Consider the following 23,151-nt stretch of genomic DNA (forward strand, 5'->3'; position numbering starts at 1 on the left):
ATCTGTAGGCCCTACACAATCAATTCTTGACTGCGACGCGAAGAGGGCTCTTTTTTATTACTTTGTGCGAAGTACAGGCGAGCAACATTAAAGCATTTGAATGGCCCGCCTCCCTAACTTGTCCTTCCTCCCACCTATCCCCATCTCCTACCTACCAACCTCATCCCCCCCTCCTTGACATGTCCATCCTACCTGGACTGACCTATCCCCTCCCTACCTACACCGCACCTTTACTGGCTCCATCCCCACCTGCCTGTGTCCTCTCCAGCTATCATCTCCTCTATCTTCTATTCGCCTCCCCCTCTCTCCCTACTTATTTCAGAACCTCATTCCCCTCTCCCATTTCTGAAGAAGGGTCTAGGCCGGAAACGTCAGCCTTCCTGCTCCTCTGATGCTGCCTGGCCTGCTGTGTTCATCCAGCCCTACACCTTGATATCTCAGATTCTCCAGCATCTGCAGTTCCCACTATCTCTGAACTAGTGCATTAGTGCGACAGTCTCAAACTTCCAGCTGCCCATTGAATTTTAACTCCGCATCCTAGCAGCGCACCCAGTTCCTACGCTAAGTCACGCCCATATACCAGACATTGGACATCACGCCACACCTCTAGAACCTCAGACCCCGCCCTCGGAAGTCGCGTCCCCGCTGCACGTCAGGCCCCGCCGTGGGCCTCAAGCTCCGCCCCTGACAGCACACCCCGCCCCTATGACATCACGACCCGCCCACCGACATCAAATCCCGCCCCTAAATCACAAGTCCCGCCCCTAGGTCTCTTTGCCCCGCCCCTCCGCTGTGCTCTCCGACACCGTCTCTCAGGTGCCCCCACTGCATTGAGGAGGTGTGGTCGAGTCGTGTGTTGTGGCCTTTTGGATATTCCCCTCCCCCCTTCATTACCTCCTTACCCCGGCCGTTTTCTTGTATCTATTGAATGGTGGAGCTCGACAATGGCGGCAGCAGTCGGTTCGGCCTCACTCCGTGCCACCGCCTCTCGTTTTGCTTTGCTCCGGGTAGAAGGCGACTCGTCCGGTACAGATTCAGACTCCGGCAGGAATCACAGCGCCGGTAACCGGCTTGGGAAAAGTTCTCGTGCCGGAGCTGCAAAGAAAAATAACGGCACCCAGCCTGGCGCCAGCAACAGCGAGAAAAAGAGACAGAAAAGGAAGAAGAAGAAAGAGCAGCAGCAAAGCGAAGCGAATGAGGTGAGAGCCAGACCCAGGCCGATCAACAGAAACATTTCAGTAAAAAAATCAGTGACAGGTTGTGTGATGTTTACAGGCGAGGCTCGATCTCTTTATTTCGATCGAAGGAAGAACTCCTGTATTGTCACTTTTCTATGGCTCTCGCTTTATCACGCTTTAGCTTGTGTACATTAATCGTGATGGACAAGTTTTCTTCACGTTCTGGGGAAGTCCTGAGCTTTTCCAGCAATTTCTGTTTTTGTTTCAAGTTTTCTTTACACCTGTGGTACAAATATATTTAAAATTGTAATTTAGTAAGAAGCGAAGCGACCTGAAGGAACACTGTAATCAAACATATTGAGCTGTTTCAGAAATACAAATCGGGCCTTTTGAGGTGTCAGTGTGATGTCGCGTTAACAACAGTTTTGTACTTTGCATCGTGCCTTTAGTTTCGTAGAGAATTTGAGGTGTTCAGCAGGGATCATGCATCGTAGCTGCAAATCACAAAATTTATTATGTACAACTTTACTTGGGCAGATAAAGAACATTCAACCTTATCTACCATTCCTTCAGATCAGAGTGATCATTGACTCCTGAGTGTTTACTCGCCTTTGTATTTGTTTGAAATGCATAAATAACAAAAAAGTTTCACTCAAAAAATTAATTACATAGCATCCAAAACCTGTAAAAGAGAAAGAGATCTGAGATTTCCCTGCCATCATTGTAAACAAAAGTGTTCCCTGATGTTCTTTTTACATATTTGAGTTCAATATTTCCGATTGCGACCCCTGTTGAGAACTGTCAGAAAAGTGGAAATGCTATCGCTGAATGAAGAAAGTGTAAGGGGACGGGGTAAGTCAGTCTCATGGGATATTTGAGCATATTGGGGCATGAGGAAGATGGCAGAGAAAGCATAAAGTGAGGAGTGATTGACTGGAGTGGATGGGAGACTTTGAAAAAGTCAGAAATCTGAAGAGTTTATGACAGCAGAGATGCATTGGTATATCTGATGTTGAATTCACAGACCTAAAAAATGACAGGCATGACCAAATGCAGAGATCTCACTGGCATCCTTTCCAATGTCTGAGAAATCTAGTTTTGATAATGTTTTCCCACACATATTGCTATTATGCCATTCTAAATGGTTAACTTTCAGAAGCAACAGTTATCTCAGCAGGGTTCAGAGTTCAATCTGATACTTGAAAGAGGCTGCTAAAGATCAGAAATTGTCAGGTTTTCATTAAGGTGTGTTTGTTTATTGCAACAGATAAGCTACTAGAAAGGTGCAAACTTTGAATGGGAATTTTTCTCATTATCACTTTGAGTGAGTGCTTTCGTATTATTTGTTCATGGATCAGGGCATAATTAGAACAATATTTACTGCCCTGCCCTAAATATCCTTGAGAAGCTTGTTGTCAGCTTTCACCTCAGACAGTTGTTATGTCCATGTGAGGAAATTCATGGAGAGATTAAGGAGATGTAGTTATTTTTTCTTTCCAAAGAGTCAGCACCCTTTTCTCCTGTGGAATAAATGGTAATTGTTTGTCTTGAGAGATAGTAAGAACTGCCGATGCTGGAGTCAGAGATAACACAGTGTGGAGCTGGAGGAACACAGTTGGCCAGGCAGCATCAGGGGAGCAGGAAAGCTGACGTTTCGGGTTGGGACCCTTCTTCAGAAATCAGAGTTTGGAAGAAGGGTCCCATCCCGAAATGTCAGCTTTCTTGCACCTCTAATGCTGCCTGGCCTGCTGTGTTCCTTCACCTCTACACTGTGTCATTGTTTGTCGTGATTTGTGCAAGACAAGAATCTTGGCAGCTTATTTTTTTTCAGCACTATCCACAGCCATGAGTAGTTCTAGTTTTGACTTTCGAGCATACATAAACACTCGATCCCTTCTGTATCATACTGGCGTGTTGAATTCTCCTTGGAATGTTACCTTTTGTACGTGTATGATGTATATCTTTAGTGCAGTGATCAATTCCACAGCTACCAGTACATTTTTTTTTCTCCGGCAGCATCAATTGATTTTGGCTATTAAACATACTGAGTTTTTTTTCCCTCTGGATTTTAATAAATTAGAATTGTACTTAAACATTTTTTTGCAGTGTTCTCCCCTTACATCACAATTATTAACATTTATTTATTTTAACATTATAGTAATGTGTTTTTGCAGACAAAATAAACTAAGTAAATGATGAATCATTGTGAAACCTTTCAGCGTATCTCTGCAATTCAGGCGAAAATTTGCAATCCATGACTGTCCCACTACCCCAGGACATCAATATGAATCAACAATTTGAAAAGAACACTTTTTCTTCAATACCTTCAAATCCTCTTGGGCAGCGCAAAACCATTTTTATCTTAGTTTGAAGTATATGAAGTACTGTATTATATTGATTAATCTGTTGTCCACAATAGTGAAGTGTTCAACAGCATAACATCAAAAGGAGTGATGTAATACCTAGGAAGTTTTGAGCAGAATCTGAAATCATTCCTGTTTAATGCTGTGAAACTAAATCATTGAATGCAGCAGGTAAATTCACAATGGAAGATCCTGAAGCACTCAGGATACTCTTTTTGAATCTAGAGTATAAACACTAAATAAAGTACAAAATTTGATCATGCATTCCCTTAACTTCTGTTCTTCCTGGGGCATCAGATGAACACTCTTCCAAAGGTCTGCAAGATTAATGCAACTGGTCTCATAAGACTTGCAATGCATTGTGATCTTGAAAAAGTGCAATTAGTATTACATATTCCTCATAAGAGAAAAATCTATCTTTTTTTTCTGATTGCTTCAAAAACCCATAAGCTCTCTGTAGATTGTGTTTCCTCCTCAAATATTTTACTCAGGAATTTGATCTGAAACATGCTCCTATTAGATACCCTACAGTGTGGAAACAGGCCCTTAGGCCCAACAAGTCCACACTGCTCTTGGACCATCCCACCCAGACCCATTCCCCTGTAACCCACACACCCCTGAACACTATGGGCAATTTAGCATGGCTGATCCAACTAGCCTGCACATCTTTGGACTGTGGGAGGAAACCAGAGCACACCCACGCAGACATGGCGAGAATGTGCAAACTCCACACAGACAGTCACCCGAGACTGGAATCAAACCTGGATCCTTGGTGCTGTGAGCCTGCAGTGCTAACCACTGAACTTCCATGCCACCCCTGTCCAACCTTTGCACAGATTTTGGCCTTCACTATCTTTCTTCAGTAACAGCAAAATTTCAGTGCTGAGTCAGCTTATGAAATGTTTACAGCGGTCTTCACCTGAGGTTCTAAAGATTGAGACAGATAATTAAAGACACATGTGAGATTCAGGACCAGGATGTCTTTTAAAGAGATTGTGAACTCCAATCTATACCACCCTGTCATTGAATACCCTGGAGAGTGAGTCAGGATCATGGCAGTCAAGATACTTGTCAAAGATTCTAAAATATCCCAATCCTCATTTGAGTGTTGAATTTGGACATCTAGTGTACCTAAGTGGATGATATGTTGAAATTGATCCTTTACAAAGCTTCCACTTTTCTTGATGACTAGTTAGGAAATTCTGTCATTGGAAAGGCAGCTTCTGTAATACACTAGATGGAGGCCAGGTGTGTGAATCTGCACTTATATTTCCAGAGTTAAGTGTGCACTATTTGATTACAAAAAGACCTCTGCAACTAGTGGATTCACCGTTTGTAGAGCTTGATATCGATCAAGCCTATAGACAAGATGGTGACATTGCACTCTGAGTTTTTCACATTGATGTGCAACTCATATGAGGAGCCCCTAGCGCCTGATATCCCTTTAAAGATGGGCTTAAATTTGCAGATATCTAATTACTGAAAAGGGATGATGCATTCAATGGGTGGGTGAATGCTGTAGGAGGTGAAGATGAGGTTTTATATAACATTATGGCACTTCCAAATGACCATCCAGTATCTCATTCAGGTTTGTACCATATTCCATAAATGTTTGATTCACCAACTATCTTACCTTGCTAATAGCACCTAAAGAGTGAGTTTATTGCTTGGGACTGAAATTTTTTTCGATATGTTCCACGTAAATTGGCAAATAAGTGCTCTAATGGGTACAATGATTCTAAAATGAATCCAGCCACTCAACAAAGATCACTCAATCTGTTTACCAGTGTTGGGATGCTGTTCAAAGCAATACCAGCAAACATTCTTGCCTGTCATCAAACTTAAGCTTTTGATGTCTTTCTTAGGCGCAGAAAGTTTAAATTTTGTTATACTTGTCTACTTGGTTTGAAGATGCATAAACATTGGATTTTTGCTTGCCAGTTGTTCGAAAAATATTTTAAGAGTGTGGTAAGTATGTTTCTACTGCAAGAACTGGAGTAAGAGATGAGAAAAAAAAAATGAAAGCTCTTTAAATTTCAAACCAAGTTTTCTATTTATTTATATTTCTGAATATCTTCTTGGATGTATAGTGACTTGTATAAAGTAGTTACCTTGACCTGTAGATATTTTTATTGCATATATTTTTAAATTTTACATCCAAGTCATTTAGAGTTTTTTTTGGTTGTGGTCCTCAAAATAAGCAACCTTAATTTGAAAACTCATGAAGTTTACTTAATCTTATACGTTAATCTTTAATATATGGTTGATTTTCTGTCTGTTTGCTTTGTACCTGGCAAATACCAGGCTGTTTGCCTTTGCCCATTGCTCTTCATCGCCCAACAAGGGACCCTTGGTGCTAGGATGATAATATTGAATGCCCTTCTGTGGGGAGAAACTTCCTAATTTTCTGTGTAAAAGGTCAAAACCTCTCGTTGTCCTTTTGGTATTAGTGTGTTTCACGCTGCAAAATCCACCTCATGAGATATTTCAATAACATTGCGTAGAATTATATTGAATTTATACTTTTAAAATCTACACTGTTTTGCAAAATGCTTATTGTGCATTCTGAGGCAAAATTCATAAGATCACCTGTAATCTTCCTAAACTCCAATGAATATACACTGAAACTGTTCAAATCTTGTTAGATAACACCCTCCCATCCCTCCTGTCCCAAATCAGGTATCAGTCACATAAACCTGTGATGATCAACAAATGCATTTGTGTTATTTGATAAATAGGGAAACCAAAACTGTGTGCAGGGAATCCCTGATTTACAGTTGTCCCACTTACAAATGCTTGTACTTATGATTAGGGGTTAATTTTAAATATCAGACGTACAAATGTTTCCCGTACTTACGAATACCTACTTCATAACATCCTATATTGTGTTCCAACTTGTGTACAAATCAATTTGTGGATGGACTTTGGGTTGTGAATGAGTTCCATTCCCGAGACTGCCTGTCCAGTATTCCAGATGTCACAGATGCCTGATCGAAATACAGGAAAACATCCCTTCTTTTATATTCTATTCCCCTTGCAATAAATGACAACATTGTATTTGCGTTCTTAGCTACTTGCTATACTAGTATACTAATGTCTTGTGGTTCACATACCAGGACACCTAGATCTTTCTGTACCACAGAGTTCTGCAGTCTCTGTCTATGTAAATAACGCAATGCTTTTTGATTCTTCCTGCCAGAGTGGGCAACTTCACATTTCCCACAATTGCCAAATTTTAACTTATTTATATTCCTTTTCAGATGCTTTAAATCTTCCTTACAGCTTGCCTTTCTAACTATCATTGTGTTGTTAACAAATTCAGCCACTGTATGTTCCATCCTTTCATCCAAGAAGATTGTGCATGAGATTAACATGCTGCAGAGCGTTTCTTGTCTGTTGGTTTGATATTGCAGAAATGACTTACTGTTGTAAGATAATAACTGTTGAAATAATTTACTTTGTGTATATCTGTCAGTGGTAGCTTAATCAACAGCAACAAAAACAGAAATTGCTGGAAAAGCTCAGCAGGGTTCAACTGGCTTCTGAGGGAGGGTCACTCGACCCGAAACGTTAACTCTGATTCCTTTCCACAGATGCTGTCAGACCTGCTGAGCTTTGCCAGCAATTTCTGTTTTTGTTTCTGACTTAAGCATCTGCAGTTCTTTCGGTTTTTAAATAGTACCTTGATGTTAATATTACACCTGCCGTTTGGAAAACAAGAGACTAGGATTCAACAGTTAGGGAAACAGCTGAATGTTGCTGAGGCTGTAGATGTGAATTCAGGATGTTGTTTTCCTGACACTAGGATCCATGTTGTCATTTGAATAACTGCAGGGAAGTTTTGAGGAGTAAATGGCTGGGTGAACAGCAAGAGTTGCCATCTATATCCGTACTTCTTTTTAGACAGGAAGAATTGAGACTCTGCAGGTAAAGTTTAAAAGCTAGGAAGGAAAACGAGCCAGCAGGACATCAAAGGTAAAGATATCTGAATATTCTGCCATAATGAAATGGGAGAATAGTACAAATGAATGTGTTGCTAGAAGGAATCCTTTAGATTCTTGGACAAGTCCTGAAAGAAATGCATGAAAAGGCCAGACAGGATGCATTTAAACAGCGCCGTGACCGGTGTTCCATTTAGCAGTTTACTAGTGACATTGGGAGGGGTTTAACCTGGTTTTACAAGCTGATGGGAAACATGCAGTATCTACAAAAGAAAAAAAGTACGAAAAGAAGTGGGAGAGACCATTCCAGAGTAGGAAAAAGTAAGGTAATAGTCTAAGAGGGAATGCAGTGAGGGACTAACTTGGGTTTACAACACATGAAAATATAGAATGTGGCAAACAAGGTTAGTCAGCTGCAGGCATAGCCACTTGGGCATATGATGTTTTGACAATAACAGATCTGATCTCTTAAAAAAAAATTACTGGGTACCAAATAATTTTGGATGCAGTTGTGTTCAGGAAATGCAAAGAAAGGCCAATATCACTCCAAACCTGTTGTATTAATGTAGTTATGCGAATGTCTTTTAAACATTATAATTGTGCCCATATCCACCACTTCTTCAGGACGTTTATTTCCAAACACAAACCACCCTCTGTAATACATTTGCCCTTCTTGTTTCTGTTAAATCTCCCTCCTCTCACCTTAAAATTGTGCTCATTAGTTTTGAAATCCTCCATCCTAGGGAAAAGACACCTAGCATTAACCCTATCTACATCCCTTGTGATTTTATAAGCTTCTATATAGTCACCTCTCACCTTTTACACTCCAGTGAAAAAAGCCCCAGCCTATCCAGCCTTTCTTTATAACTCAAACCTTCCATACCTGGCAATGTCCGGGTAAGTCTCTCCAGAACCCCCTCCAGCTTAATATCCTTACTATAACTGGGCGACCAGAGCTGGACACTGTATTCCAGAAGAGGCCTCATGAATGTCCTGGATAAGCTCAACATGAATTTCAAACTCCTACACTCGAAGAGTTGAGCAATGAAGGCAAGCATGCTAAATAGCTTTTTAACCACCTTGCATATATGTGACGCAAACTTCAAAGAATTATGTACGAGAACCTCTATGTTCCTCTGTTTTACAACACTACCCCAAGCCTTACCATTAATTGTATAAGTCCTACCCCTGTTTGTTGTGCCTAAATGCAATACCTCGCATTTGTCCAGATTGAATACCATGAGCAATTGTCATGAAAGGGAATCTAAAAGTCTTCTAAGTCAAAGTCATTACAGAGTCAGATTGAATTGAATTGAATTAGCTTTATTGTCACAAGTACTCAAATAAGTACAGTAAAAGGTTTATGCAGTGACACTCAATAGCGCCATCTTAGGCACAAAGGTACTTAGGTACAGATTCTTCAGTACAAGTTCTTAGGAAAGAAAATTAGAAAAATAAAGAAATAAAAAGTTCAGCCTTGCAGATTGTAGGAATAAATTAGAAAATAGAGGAAAACAAAAACTCCAGATAGGTGAAGTAGGAAACTAGACATAATCTTTTTATTTCATTATTTATTTACAAAATGCAGTAGTATATATGCTATAACAAGGTGTAGAGCTGGATGAACACAGCAGGCCAAGCAACATCAGAGGAGCAGGAAAGCTGATGACTCGGGTCTAGACCCTTCTTCAGAAATGCGTGAGGGAAAGGGGAAGGAAATTCTGAAATAAATAGGGAGAAAGGGGGAGGCGGATAGAAGATGGATAAAGATGAAGTTGGGTAGAGACGAAACAGACAGGTCAAGGAGGCGGGGTTGGAGCCAGTAAAGATGACTTAGGGAGGGGACAGGTCGGTCCAGGGAGGACCGACAGGTCAAGGAGGTGGGTTGAGGCTAGTAGAGAGGAAGTGGGGGTGAGGCTTGAGGTGGGAGGACAGTTTAGGGAGGTGGGTATGAGCAGGGCTGGTTTTGGAATGCGGTCGGGGAGGGGAGATTTTTAAGCTTGTGAAGTCCACATATGTTATTATATATGCTGCCTCCTCCTTAATCAACACTGTGTCCCAGCAGTTTTCATTGCAGTCTTGAATAACTGAAACAAATTAACTAATTAAACTGACATTTAAAGAGATAGGTGTGGTGTTCTTACTTCTGAGCCAGGGGCCTGTTCAAGTCTTACTTCCTCCAGAGATGTAGCATAACAGCTTGACACTTTTTAAAAAAAAATGTTTAAAGAGGGCCTGTAGTTGTGGCTGAATGGTTAAGATGATGGATTTAAGTTTGATGGCAGTCATTCCCTGGCAATTCGGATCCAGTCCAGTGCACGTCAATACCTTCATGTGGTGCAGTGTCCTTATCTCTAGACCAGGAGGCCCAGGTTCAAGTTCTACCTGTTCCAGCGGTGAGTAATAATACGTCTAAACAGGTCAGTTAGAAAAAATAGGTTAAATTTTAAGAAAAAGAAACTGACATTAAAAAACCCCTTACATGGGTGCTACAAGAAAACCCAGTTTTTAAAGGAAATTTACATTTTGGAGGGGATGAAGCATGCTGTCTCCTGTAGTGTCCACCAATCGTGGAAGCTGTCAAGCATGCAAGTTAATACCGTGAAGATTCTGCTTTATATGTACCCAGTGTATACGATCAGCACTGTTCACCTCTTAACTATCTCATTAATATTTTATAAGCAACAGTAAAGGAGAAGTGAGGCTTTTTGGGGAGCTAAAAGTGAAATTGTATACAAATGTAGAGTCATGGCTTTGGATCTAAAAGAATACTTTGCAAGTGACTTTACCGAGGAGTAAGATGCTGCTTATGTCACATTGAGAAAGGATGTAAGTTGAAACACTAGATGGGCTCATAAATGATAGGGGTAAATGATAGATGATAATAGTTGTGCTTAAAGTTACCAAGTTATTAGAACTGAATTGTATGCATGTAAGGATACAAAGTTGCAGTGACTTGGGGCTATTGTGACGAAGTAGCAATGTTCCTCCCTCTGGATTAGGAAGTCCTGGGTTCAAGTCTGATATCTGCAGAGGTATATTGTAGCATATCTGAACAGTTTGGTAAGAAAATATCTATAGATTGCAGAGGACTTAGGGTTCTTGTGTTGGTGCCCCTACCTCTGATCCAAGAAGCCCGGGTTCAGGGCCCAGCCTCCTCTGGAGACATGTAATAAGATATCTGAACAGCTTGATTAGAAGACGTGTATAAATTGAAGAGGCTCTCGCCACCATCTTCCATTCATCCTTACCTGCAGTATTGGTGGCAGAAGAATGAAGAATTTCAAAGGTGTACTCTTGTTCAAAAAAAGGATGTTAGATATGAGGTTCGTGGGCCAAATAATAAATTTCAGACAAAGGTTCACTTGGTACAATGATATCCGGGTGGTTTATAAAGCAACAAAAGTTGTACTTGGCAAAAGAAGACAATCAGTGTCCTCGTTCAGATGATTCTTGCTTTGCACTGATTCTAGTGACAACAGATTACTTGTGATATCTAATCTGTTTTCTGACATCATGTTTTCCTGAAATCTGCACAGTGAGTTCAATAAAGGCCTTTCCCTGAGTTAACGTGTTTTAATCTTGTTATTTCTTATTTTAGTAATTGCGCTAACTCACCACAATTGTGGTCATGTTTGTAGTCACAGGATGTAAATAGCTAAATAGCCTGTTGATTTTTTTCGTATAATCATTTGTTGGCTTGATGTAACCATTTAATTAAAACACCAAAGTCCAAAGATTTGTGAGAGTGGCTCTTCGGATGAGAGCCTTCATGTACTTGGATAGATAGGAGAAGCTGGATTGTTTTCTTGGAGGAGATTTGTTAGAGCTGTTCAAAATCATGAAAATTTCAGTCAGCATAGATAGAAATGCTCCCATTGCAGAAAGGCTGAGAACACAAGGATGTTTGTTAAAGCTTTTTGGCAAAAGAGCCAAGGGCAACCAAGAAAAATCATTTTTTTAATACTGAGTGGATCTTAAATGTTGCAGTGGATCTCCCAGGTTGAAGGTCGGCATGGTTGATAATGGGGCATTTGAAACAAAGTTGGAGAAGTTTGTGTCATTTAGGCAGTGAAGATTTTATTTAAGCCATTTAATAAATAGATAAAAATGATTTTATTAAGATTAATTTTAACTTACAGGAGTAAATATTGCACTGTAAGAACTATGTTGTATTAGATGCAGTTTCATATCTTTTCTTGGACCACATATTAAACTGACATTAAACCTTCTTGAAGTTTGTGACTTGAAATTGCAATAAGATGAACACCTAAAAGTAAATCCTCTTTCTTCATTAGCACTGTAACCTTTCATGCAAAAAAACATTGAATTTGAAGCCAAAGACTGATCATTAAAATATAAGCTATTCTATTACCTTAAAGCCAGATTAAAAATAAGTTTATTTTCCAAAGGATGATTTGTTAAATTGTAATTAGGAATTTAATTGGTTTGTTATTTTTCATGTCTCCTTAGCACAAGTGAAAATTACTGTTTTATAAGTTCTTCAATTTGGAAAGTGAATTTAACTTACTGACTACAAAGCGCTTAGAAATAATTTATGTATTTTTATATGTGACTTCGAGAAGACATCAAACTAGAACATGTGTAAAATAAGTAAATCATCAAATAGTTGTTTGGTAGTTAGAATTAGACTGTTGCTTAAAAAAAGTCATAGTCTAGTTGTACAGAACAGAAACAGACCGTTCAATACAACTCGTCCATGCCAACTAGTTATCGGAAAATAATCTAGTCCCATTTGCCAGCATTTGGCCATATCCTTCTATTCTCATTCATATACCTATCCAGATGCCACTTAAATGTTATTGTACCAGACTCCACCATTCCTCTGACGGCTTGTTCCATATGCACCACCCTCTATGTGAAAAAGTTCCCCCTTAGGTCCCTTTTAACCTTTCCCCTCTCACCTTAAGCCTATGCCCTCTAGTTTTGGACACCCCCACCGTGGGGTAAACCACCTTGTCTATTTACCCTATGATGTCCCTCATGATTTTATAAACCTCTATGAGATCACCCCTCAGCCTCTGACACTCCAGGGAAAATAGCCCCAGTCTATTCAGCCTCTCCCCATAGCTTAATCCCTCTAACCCTAGCAACATCCTAGTAAATCTTTTCCAAACCCTTTCAAATTTCACAACATCCTCCCTATAGCAGGGAGACCAGAATTGAATGCAGTATTCCAAAATCATTTTTTTTGTAGAAGTGACGAAGAAAATTGATGCGGCGGGGTGGGGGTATCTGTAGCACAATCCCAATAAAGTGATCATCCCACTTTTATTTCAGTTCCACCAAAATAACATCCCTGGATGTATTTCCCAGGAATATCCTCCCTGTGTACAACCGTGATGTTATCCATAATCAAAATGCCACTCCCCCTCCTCTCTTGCCCCCCTTTCTATCCTTCCTATAGCATCCATACCCTGGAACATCAAGCTGCCAGTTCTGTTCATCTTGGAGCTGTGTCTCTGTCATTGCTTTAACATCCCAGTCCCATGTTCCCAACTATGCCCTGAGTTCATCTGCCTTACCTATTAGGCCTCTTGCATTAAAAAAATGCAGTTCAATTTACTAGTCCTGTCTCATTCTCTGCCGTATTCCTGCCTACCCTGAATGCTTGACTTGCTGTTTTCTCCCCGACTGCACCAGTCTCAAACTGATCTTTTTCCTATCTCCCTGGGTTCCAACCCCCACACCCCTTTACTAGTTTAAATCCTTCTGAGCAGCTCTAGCCAATCTTCCTGCCAGTATATTAGTCCCCTTCCAATTCAGGTGTAATCCATCCCCCTTCGCACAGGTCATTTCTACCCCAGAAGAGATTTCAATGATCCAAAAATGTGAATCCATCTCCCCTGCACACGTTTGTCAGCCACGTATTCATCTGCTGTATTCTCCTATTCCTACCCTCAATAGCTAGTGACATAGTGAGTAATCCATATAGTACTTGAGGACCTACTTCTTGAATTCTTGCCTAACTTCCTTTATTCTCAGCTCAAAATCTCATCATTTTTCATACAATATCATTAGTTCCAATGTGTACAACGAGGTACTATTGGTCCATCTTCCTTTTGAGAATATTCTACACCCTCTTTGATATATCCTTGATGCAGGCCCAGAGAGGCAGCATAGTTTTCTGATATGTTGTTGGCCAGAGAAGTGTCCATCTGTGCCTCTGACGAGGGAGTCCCCTATTGCAGTTGATTGCTTGGAACCTGGCGTATCCCTTATTGTATTAGAGCCAGTCTAACGTGCCAAAAACCTGGCTGTCAGTGCTGCATTCCCCTAAGAGTCCATCACTCCCTATATTTTCCAAAATAGCATTTTTTTTGACCAAAAAGGTTAACTCTTTTTTCCTTCACAGATGCTGCCAGACCTGCTGCGCTTTTCCAGCAACTTTGTTTTTATTCCTGATTTACAGCATCCGCAGTTCTTTTGGTTTTTGTATTTGTTTAAGATGGGTATAGCCATAGCAGTCACCTGCAGTACCTGCCTTACTCTCCTACCTTTCCTGGAGGTCACCTATCTACCTGGCTGTATCTTTGGTTTGTCACTCTTTCTGCAAATGTCATCCATCACACCTCCTAGCTTCTGGAAATTCCTTCAGAGATAGTGGGAACTGCAGATGCTGGAGAATCTGAGATAACAAGGTCTAGAGCTGGATGAACACAGCAGGCCGAGCAGCATCAGAGGAGCAGGAAGGCTGACGTTTCAGGCCTAGACTTTCTGAAGAAGGGTCTAGGCCTGAAATGTCAGCCTTCCTGCTCCTCTGATGCTGCTTGGCCTGCTGCGCTCATCCAGTTCTACACCTTATTTCTGTAAATTCCTCATTGCCTCTAACTGCCGCTCTAACCGATCCAAGCGACCCAAACATACTACCTGTAGACCTAATCACCAGTAACATGGAAACGGTCCCTAATCTTCCACATCCGACAGAAAGAGCTCATCACTCTGCTAAAGGCCATCTTTACACCTTAACAATCTATAGACCCAGAAAATAGCCCGGTCTCACTGCTCTTTAAAAATACTGTTCCAGGTTTTGTTATGTTTTTGTTTTTATATTTTTAAAGTTTAATCAAGAGACAGGTCTCAATAAAGACATATAATCAATAAATAACTCACTCTACTCATTATTGTAAATTTATAAACAAAAACAGTAAGGTTATACATAAAAACTATCCACTTAGCTGCTCCCATTTGCTTAATAATCTGAGCATGCACAGAATTATGCTGACACAATTTAGAATTTTCAGCCAGGCTCTAAGGGTAGCACACTTGAATTAATGAATACCACATATATAAATACAGAGTTTGTTTCTTTGCAAACAAGTAAAAAATACTGCACAATTTTCAGCTGAATGAACGGATGATGGCTGTTCTTTCCTTCATTTCTCAGGGCTTTGCCTTGACCAGTTGGAGTCACCTATCTGATTTAAAATTTAAATTGGCAATCATTATTAACTCGTGCATTATCTGTGGCAACACATTCAATAATCAGAGTTTACTTGCCAACCAGCCAGCAGTGTCATATTGCTAGATAACAAAGTGTGGAGATGGATGAACACAGCAGACAAGCAGCATCTCAGGAGCACGAAAGCTGACGTTTCGGGCCTAGACCCTTCATCAGAGAGGGGGATGGGGAGAGGGAACTGGAATAAATAGGGAGCGAGGGGGAGGCGGACTGAAGATGGAGAGAAAACAAGATAGGTAGAGAGGAGAGTATAGGTGAGGAGGTAGGGAGGGGATAGGGCAGCACAGGGAAGATGGACAGGTCAAGGAGGCGGGGTGAGGTGGTAGGTAGGAAATGGAGGTGCGGCTTGAGGTGGGAAGAAGGGATGGGTGAGGAAGAACAGGTTAGGGAAGCGGAGACAGGCTGGGCTGGTTTTGGGATGCAGTGGGGGGAGGGAACGAGCTGGGCTGGTTTTGGGATGCAGTGGGGGAAGGGGAGATTTTGAAGCATGTGAAGTCCACATTGATACCGTTAGGCTTCAGGGTTCCCAAGCGGAACATGAGTTGCTGTTCTAGCAAATTTCGGGTGGCATCATTGTGGCACTGCAGGAGGCCCATGATGGACGTGTCATCTGAGGAATGGAAGGGGAGTTAAAATGGTTCGCGACTGGGAAGTGCAGTTGTTTGTTGCGAACCGAACAGAGGTATTCTGCAAAGCGGTCCCCAAGCCTCCGCTTGGTTTCCCCAATTTAGAGGAAGCCACACCGGGTACAATGGATACAATATACCACATTGGCAGATGTGCAGGTGAACATCTGCTTGATATGCAAGGTCATCTTGGGGCCTGGGATAGGGGTAAGAGAGGACGTTTGGGGGCAAATGTAGCACTTCCTGCGGTTGCAGGGGAAGGTGCCGGGTGTGGTGGGGTTGGAGGGGAGTGTGGAGCAGACAAGGGAGTCACGGAGAGAGTGGTCTCTCCAGAAGGCAGACAAGGGTGGGGATGGAAAAATGGCTTGGGTGGTAGGGTCGGATTGTAGATAGCAGAAGTGTCGGAGGATGATGTGTTGTATCCGGATGTTGGTGGGGTGGTAAGTGAGAACGAAGGGGATCCTCTGGGGGCGGTTGTGGCGGGGGCGGGGTAGGAGGGATGTGTTGTGGGAAATGCGGGAGACACAGCCAAGGGCGTTCTCGACCACTACGGGGGGGAAAGTTGCGGTCCTTGAAGAACGTGGACATCTGGGATGTGTGGGAGTGGAATGCCTCATCCTGGGAGCAGATGAGGAGGAGAAATTGGGAATAGGGGATGGAATTTTTGCAGGAGGGTCGGTGGGAGGAGGTGTATTCTAGGTAGCTGTGGGATTCGGTGGGCTTGAAATGGACATCAGTTTCTAGCTGGTTACCTGAGATGGAGACTGAGAGGTCCACGAAGGTGAGGGATGTGTTGGAGATGGCCCAGGTGAACTTGAGGTTGGGGTGGAAGGTGTTGGTGAAGTGGATGAACTGTTCGGCTTCCTCTACATGGGGGAAACCAAGCGGCGGCTTGGGGACCGCTTTGCAGAACACCTCCGCTCGGTTCGCAGCAAACAACTGCACCTCCCAGTCGCGAACCAATTTAACTTCCCCTCCCATTCCTCAGACGACATGTCCATCATTGGCCTCCTGCAGTGCCACAATGATGCCACCCAAAGGTTGCAAGAACAGCAACTCATATTCCACTTGGGAACCCTGCAGCCCAATGGTATCAATGTGGACTTCTCAAGCTTCAAAATCTCCCCTCCCCCCACTGCATCACAAAACCAGCCCAGCCTATCTCTGCTTCCCTAACCTGTTTTTCCTCTCACCCATCCCTTCCTCCCACCTCAAGCTGCACCTCCATTTCCTACCTACCACCTTACCCCGCCTCCTTGACCTGTCTGTCTTCCCTGGACTGACCTATCCCCTCCCTACCTCCTCACCTGTACTCTCCTCTCTACCTATCTTCTTTTCCCTCCATCTTCGGTCTACCTCCCCCTCTCTCCCTATTTATTCCAGTTCCCTCTCCCCATCCCCCTCTCTGATGAAGGGTCGAGGCCTGAAACGTCAGCTTTTGTGCTCCTGAGATGCTGCTTGGCCTGCTGTGTTCATCCAGCTCCATACTTTGTTATCTTGGATTCTCCAGCATCTGCAGTTCCCATTATCACTGTCATATTGCTTTATGTTTGACGTAGATGTTTTTTGTGATTTGCCCAATGTGTTTAAGACCAAACCTTTTCAGCAATATTCACATAATGAAACGGTTTGTCTTCAACATCATTTTATTCTGGCACAAAGGTGTATACTCATTTTCTTTCTTGAATTTTGCTTCTTTTAAAAGCTAAGAAGCCTGGCCTTTGGAAAAAATGTTTCAAAGTCTTGTTCTGTTGCTACTGCTGGTGCAAATACTGGATCGTGTCAGTCAGAGCAATTTCCGAACAGTCAGAATCTACCAATGGCAGAGGGTGAAAAGTGGGATCAGTGGAGAGAAAAGGATGAACAGGTGAGAACTGATGATGGAAGTCAAATATCAGTCATACTTAAAGCATTATGACATTAAATGTTTTCACAATATACCAACCATCAGTCATTAATTTTATTTTATTCATTTATAATGATTTTACAAATTGATTTTTATTAACAAACCAATACTGATCCAGATTAAAGGGCCGTATATAATCACTGCCTTTTTCATTGTCTTGGGAATACGGGACATGAAAACTAATGAAGATACTTGATACTTGCTTTTATGTTAAAAGGGATAAAGTATAACTAATTGTAGAATTTTATGAATCCAGAGAATTGTCTAATCAGTAGATATTTAATCATTATTATAATTATATAAATGCCTTCTTACAAGAACAGTTAAAGTAAGCAGAAGTAAATACTGCGAATAGCTTAATATCATGTCCGGGCTTTTCTTAATAGTACCATTATTCTGTCTTAAAGTTGCAAGTTAATGCAGTTTATGTGTATTTGCTTAGTGGTTCTCATAATTAGCATAAAAGACTAACTTGTGTCCCGGATGAAGATTATCCAACTCTCTCCAGAAAAGTCTTGTAGCACAGTGGTTGTGCTCCCTATCTCTGGCCCAGAAGGTTCATATTCCAAGTCCCAGTTTATGTCATAACATATCCAAACAAATTGTTTGAAATAGATACTCTCCAAAGATATTAATTTCAAAAATGTCACGTTTTTCTGAAATGCTGGTGATGATACAATTGAAACATTGGATATATAGTAGTGTTTCTAGTTATACTGTAGTTAAGGTAGAGTTGATGTCTTGCTGTGCATTAACAAGGCAAAAGTTACCCCTGACTGCTGCTCTCGGCCAATGTCATAATTTGAAATGTGCCCATGTAGTCTTAAAGACAGCATTTAATTCAGCTAGAAATAATTTGTTTTTGTCAAATAGGCTTCCTCCCCATGCTTTAATAATAAATATGATGTATTGCTTGAGATGCATGTTGAAGCCCATGAAATAATTCACAGCTAAAAACAAATGGCTTCAGAAATCTGAAAATTAATAAGGAAGACCAAATAGTTCCAGTTGCCAGTTTCTGTTGCCAGATATTAGTACCTTCTCTAACCCTACCAAAAGTTCCAAAGTGCAAAGATTTGAGGTAATGTTGCCACTCAGTTTTCAAGTTCTAAGTTGTAAATGCTCAGTGCCAAAATATTATAGATTTCCATCTTGCAGGTATTGAGAATTTTGAAAATGTTTTAATTCAAAACAGCAGAGACAATATCAATACAGACTATGATTTAACTGTTCTACTAATGGAGCTAATAATGCTTCACTGAACATCTGTCTTCATTTTGTTTTGTATGCAGCTAACTAGTGAATTGTATGAAGCTGATCTCCAAGAAGCTCTACTAATCAGCAAGCTGGAATATGAGGAACATAAAAGAGTATGTATATATCTGGCAATTAAAATATATAGTTAACTGTTTTTAAAATTTGTTGTATTAGATGATACTTTAAATGCAATTCATGATAGAACGGTATCCTGCATAGATATAGGTAAAAACATACAAAATAGGAGCAGAAATAGGCCATTCACCCCTAATGAGCCTGCTCAGCAATCAGTGCAATCATGGGTGGTCATTCCAATTCAGTACCCTGTTCCTGGTTTCCATTGCATGTCCTTTGATCCCTAAGAGCTATATCTAACTCCTTCTCGAAAATGTTAAATGTTTTGGCCTTTCTGTGGCAGAGAATTCCACAGGCTCACCCAGGCTCTAAGTAAAGACATTTCTCTTCATCACTGTTAAACTATGACCCCTGGTTCTGAACTCTCCAGTTATCCCGTGTTTACCCTCTCAGGTCCTGTCATAACTTCATAGGTTCTATGAGATTCCCTCCCTTATTCTTTTAAACTCCAGCAGATATAATCCTAATCAATCAAGTATATCTTTATAATTCAGTCCTGCCGTCCCAGGAAACAGCCTAGTAAACCTTTGTTGCATTCTCTCCATAGCCAGTACGTCCTTCCTCTGATAAGAAAGCAAAGATTGCACGCAGTATTCTCCATGGCCTTGTACAATTGCAACAAGATATTCCTGCAACTGTACTCAAATCTTCTTGCTGTGAAGGCCAAGAAATGATTTGTAGTCTTTACCTTATGGTGCACCTGCATGTTTACTTTCAGCAACTGGAGTAAGAGGTCACTCAGGTCTCATTACTCTTCCATCTTTCCCAATCTATTACTATTTGGACAATAATCTGCCTTCACGTTATTGCCACCAAAGAGGATAACCTCACATGTATCTATGTGGTACCGCATCTGCCGTGCATTTGCCTATTCACTCAACTTGTCCAAATCACACTGAAGCAGCTCTGCATCCTTTTCACAGCCTCGCACAGCTAAATTGCTAACTATTTCTTTTTGCTTGCACAATACCCAGTTTAAGATGTCTGTTTTCTAGTTGGTTCCTCAAAATATTGATCCAGAAAACCATCCCATTAATACTCCAGAATTCCTCCTCTATTGTATTGCAACTGATTTTGATTTGCCCCATCTATATTCAGATTAAATTTGCCCATAATTACAAGTGTACCTTTACTGCTTGCTTTGGTAAATTTCCTGTTTAATGCCTCCCCCAACATTACCACTACGGTTTGGGATCCTTTATACAACACCCACTGTTGTTGGTCCTTGGTGTTTCTAAACTCATGCAGAATCCACTTCACTAGAGCTAATAATCCCTCTTCATTATTTTATTAATGTACTCGTTAACCAGCAATGCTACCCCGCTTCTTTTCAACTCCAGATGTTCAGTTCCCATCCTAGGTCATCCTGTAAACATGTTTCCATAATCCCAACTAAATCATAGCTGTTTATATCTATTTGCATGACTAAATGAACCACTTCATTGTGAATGCTTTGCACAATAAGACACAAACTTATGGCGTGTCTTTTCAACATACTTAGACCCATGTACATTGTTTTGCACTTTGGTACTGTTTCATTTCCTCATTTTTATATTCCATCTTCCTTGAGATAAAGACCATCATCCTGTTTGTCTTTTTGAGTTACTTTTTTTGGATCTATTCATAAACGTTTTGTAACATGGTCACCTGAACTTCTTTGCTACTCTTCAGTGCTTATTCTTTCAATGTTAAGAAAATGTTCCAATTTATATTTCTCTTTTGGACATTGATCTCCATCTGCCAGTGTTTTGCCCACTCAGTCTGCCTGTATCTTTTTGTATTTCTCTGCTTTTATGTGTAAAATCTGATGTGCACCTTAGCTGTATCTTATGTGAAATTGGGTATATAATTCCTATGGCCAGATAATTAATGTATATGGTGTAAAATTAAAACTTGGGTACAAATCATTCATAAACCTCAAATATCGTGTCACCTTTCAGCTCGCATACCTTTCTATCCCTAATCTGTCTCCACTCAGCTCTTGTTATCTTCAATTATATATGATTTCATTTATGCTAACAATCTCTTGTGCAATACCTTATCAAATTATTTCTGGTTGTTCATATTGGCATTACCTATGAACAATCTCCCCAAGTGTAAAGGTTGCTTAGTCTGATTTGATCCACACCTCCCAGATTATTGCTAAATTTCTTTATGGATTAACTCTGCTACATAATTTTGATCTCTGAATGAAGAAATTGCCACAAAAATTTCACGTACTGTACTATTAACACAAATTAGAACCAATGCAAAGTAAACATAAAGCAACAGTCAAATGGTAATTCAAAATAAGGTAAATTTCACTTTACATACTCTATACAACAAAGAGGTGTCTCGTGCAGCCATCAGTATTTCCTTCAACTCAGTAACTCATAGCTACTGAGTTTTACAATGTCTTTTCTTACTGTCACAGGCTAGGTCGAGTTTTACCTTGGAATTTCATCGGTGGTATTATTGTTAACAAGGCACACTTCTAAAATCCCTTTCTCCCTCACGTCATGGCATTTCTGAAGTCATTGCCCTCCAGAATTCCTTCTTAACCAACAAACCAACTAAAAATAAACCATTCACCATCTGGTCCTCTGGTATGAACTCCTCTCATTTGCATGTCGAAGCTATTTGCAGTACTATTTAAAATTCAATCATAGAATCCCTGCAGCTTGAAAGCAGGCCATTCAGCCCACCAAGTTCACACCTATCCTCTGAAGACCATCCCACTCAGACCCATACCTTACCCTATCACTACAACACTGCATTCCTTATGGCTAATCCACCTAACCCACAAATCCCTGGACACTGGGCATTTTAGCATGGCCAGTCCACCTAACCTGCACATCTTTGGACTCTGGCAAGAAACTGGAGCCTCAGAGGAAACCCACACAGACACAGGGAGAATTGTGCAAACTCCACACAGACAGTTGCTCGTGGGTGAAATCAAACCTAGGTCCATGGCATTGTGAGGCAGCATTTCTAACCTCTGTGCCACCATGCCACCCAGTATCTTAACCTTATTAGTAAACATTTTCTTCGAGTTTCTGTTTTTCTTCTTGCTGTCAGACAGCTTTTAAAAAAGCTTCGCTGATTTCTCTCCATGGAAATTTAGTGTCCTTCTTTCTCTCTCTGTGCCTTCTTTGTCTACATCTGTTTTGAACACTCATTCCGAGCTCTCCTGCCTATAGTACCACTTTGTCATTCACAACAGTAGCACCTTTGTCTACCTTTGTCTGGTTGCATAATCTTTTGAATCTTAACTTCCTTCCTGACAGTAATACTTCCAGATTAATGGTTCCCCCCCCCCCCCCGCCCCCCAGGTTGTATGGACTAGTGTTTCCTATTGTCCAAGAATACTGCAGTTGATTCCTTTACAACTGATGCAAACTCCTATGTCCTTTGCAGATATTTCCAAAAGCAAAACATATTTCACAGACTTGGAGATAGCAAGAACTGCAGATGCTGGAGTCAATTTGAAGAAGGGTCCCAACCCAAAACGTCAGCTTTCCTGCTCCTCTGATACTGCCTGGCCTGCTGTGTTCCTCTAGCTCCACACTTTGTCATCTCAGATTCCAAGGATATTCTTTTTTACACTTTACAAATTTTCCTCCGTGTATAGTTTGCAGGTTAAATGTCATCATAACACATTGTCCAAGTGCTCAGTCACTCTGCCCCTGATGCGGACCTTTAGTAATATCCCACAAATGATAACTTACAAAGTGGATAAAAATGTATCAGTTTCTGTATCATTTCTTAAATGACAGAATAACATTTACAACTTGCCATTTTAATTGTAAAGCAAGATGGTAATTGATCACAGCATTTTTACCAATTTAAATCTAGTCATATCATTACAACGGTCTCTAATTTCTAGACATCCAATTTACAGACACTAAAATTACCAACATGATTCCGTGCAGGAGTATAATTTTAAAGACCAACATACAAATATTTTCTGTACTTACAAAGAGCTGTTTTACATTGTCCTGCATTGTATTCCAACCTGCGTACAAATCAACTTGTGAACGGGCTCCAGAATGGAACCTGTTTGTAACCTATGGACCGTCTGTAATGTTAAACTTCTATTGTTTTAAACTTTCTAATTTTTGCAGTGTTGTGCTGATAATGCTTCTCTCAAAACAAAAGGACCAAGTAGAAAAGAAAAAAGAAAACATCTCCAGGGAAAGGATAAACCAACCACAGTTTCACTGAAAGATTTTCAAACAGATGGAAGTACAGGTAGTATTGAGTTATGTTGGTGTTAACTTTTA

At 40.8% G+C, this 23,151-nt stretch overlaps 1 protein-coding gene across 1 annotated transcript in view; it reads left to right on the forward strand.

Annotated features, from left to right (window-relative positions):
* The first annotated feature begins 768 nt into the window (after positions 1 to 768).
* Positions 769 to 23,151, forward strand: part of gkap1 (G kinase anchoring protein 1) — a 36,771-nt gene continuing 14,388 nt past the window's right edge. The window contains exons 1-4 of the mRNA XM_048527778.2: positions 769 to 1,199; positions 17,297 to 17,458; positions 18,790 to 18,867; positions 22,993 to 23,119. Coding sequence (XP_048383735.1) covers positions 945 to 1,199; positions 17,297 to 17,458; positions 18,790 to 18,867; positions 22,993 to 23,119 — 622 coding nt within the window. The 5' untranslated portion in view covers positions 769 to 944. The remainder of the gene's footprint in view (positions 1,200 to 17,296; positions 17,459 to 18,789; positions 18,868 to 22,992; positions 23,120 to 23,151) is intronic.

The sequence above is a fragment of the Stegostoma tigrinum genome, chromosome 3 (genome assembly GCF_030684315.1).
Source record: "Stegostoma tigrinum isolate sSteTig4 chromosome 3, sSteTig4.hap1, whole genome shotgun sequence".
Classification (NCBI taxonomy): Eukaryota; Metazoa; Chordata; class Chondrichthyes; order Orectolobiformes; family Stegostomatidae; genus Stegostoma; species Stegostoma tigrinum.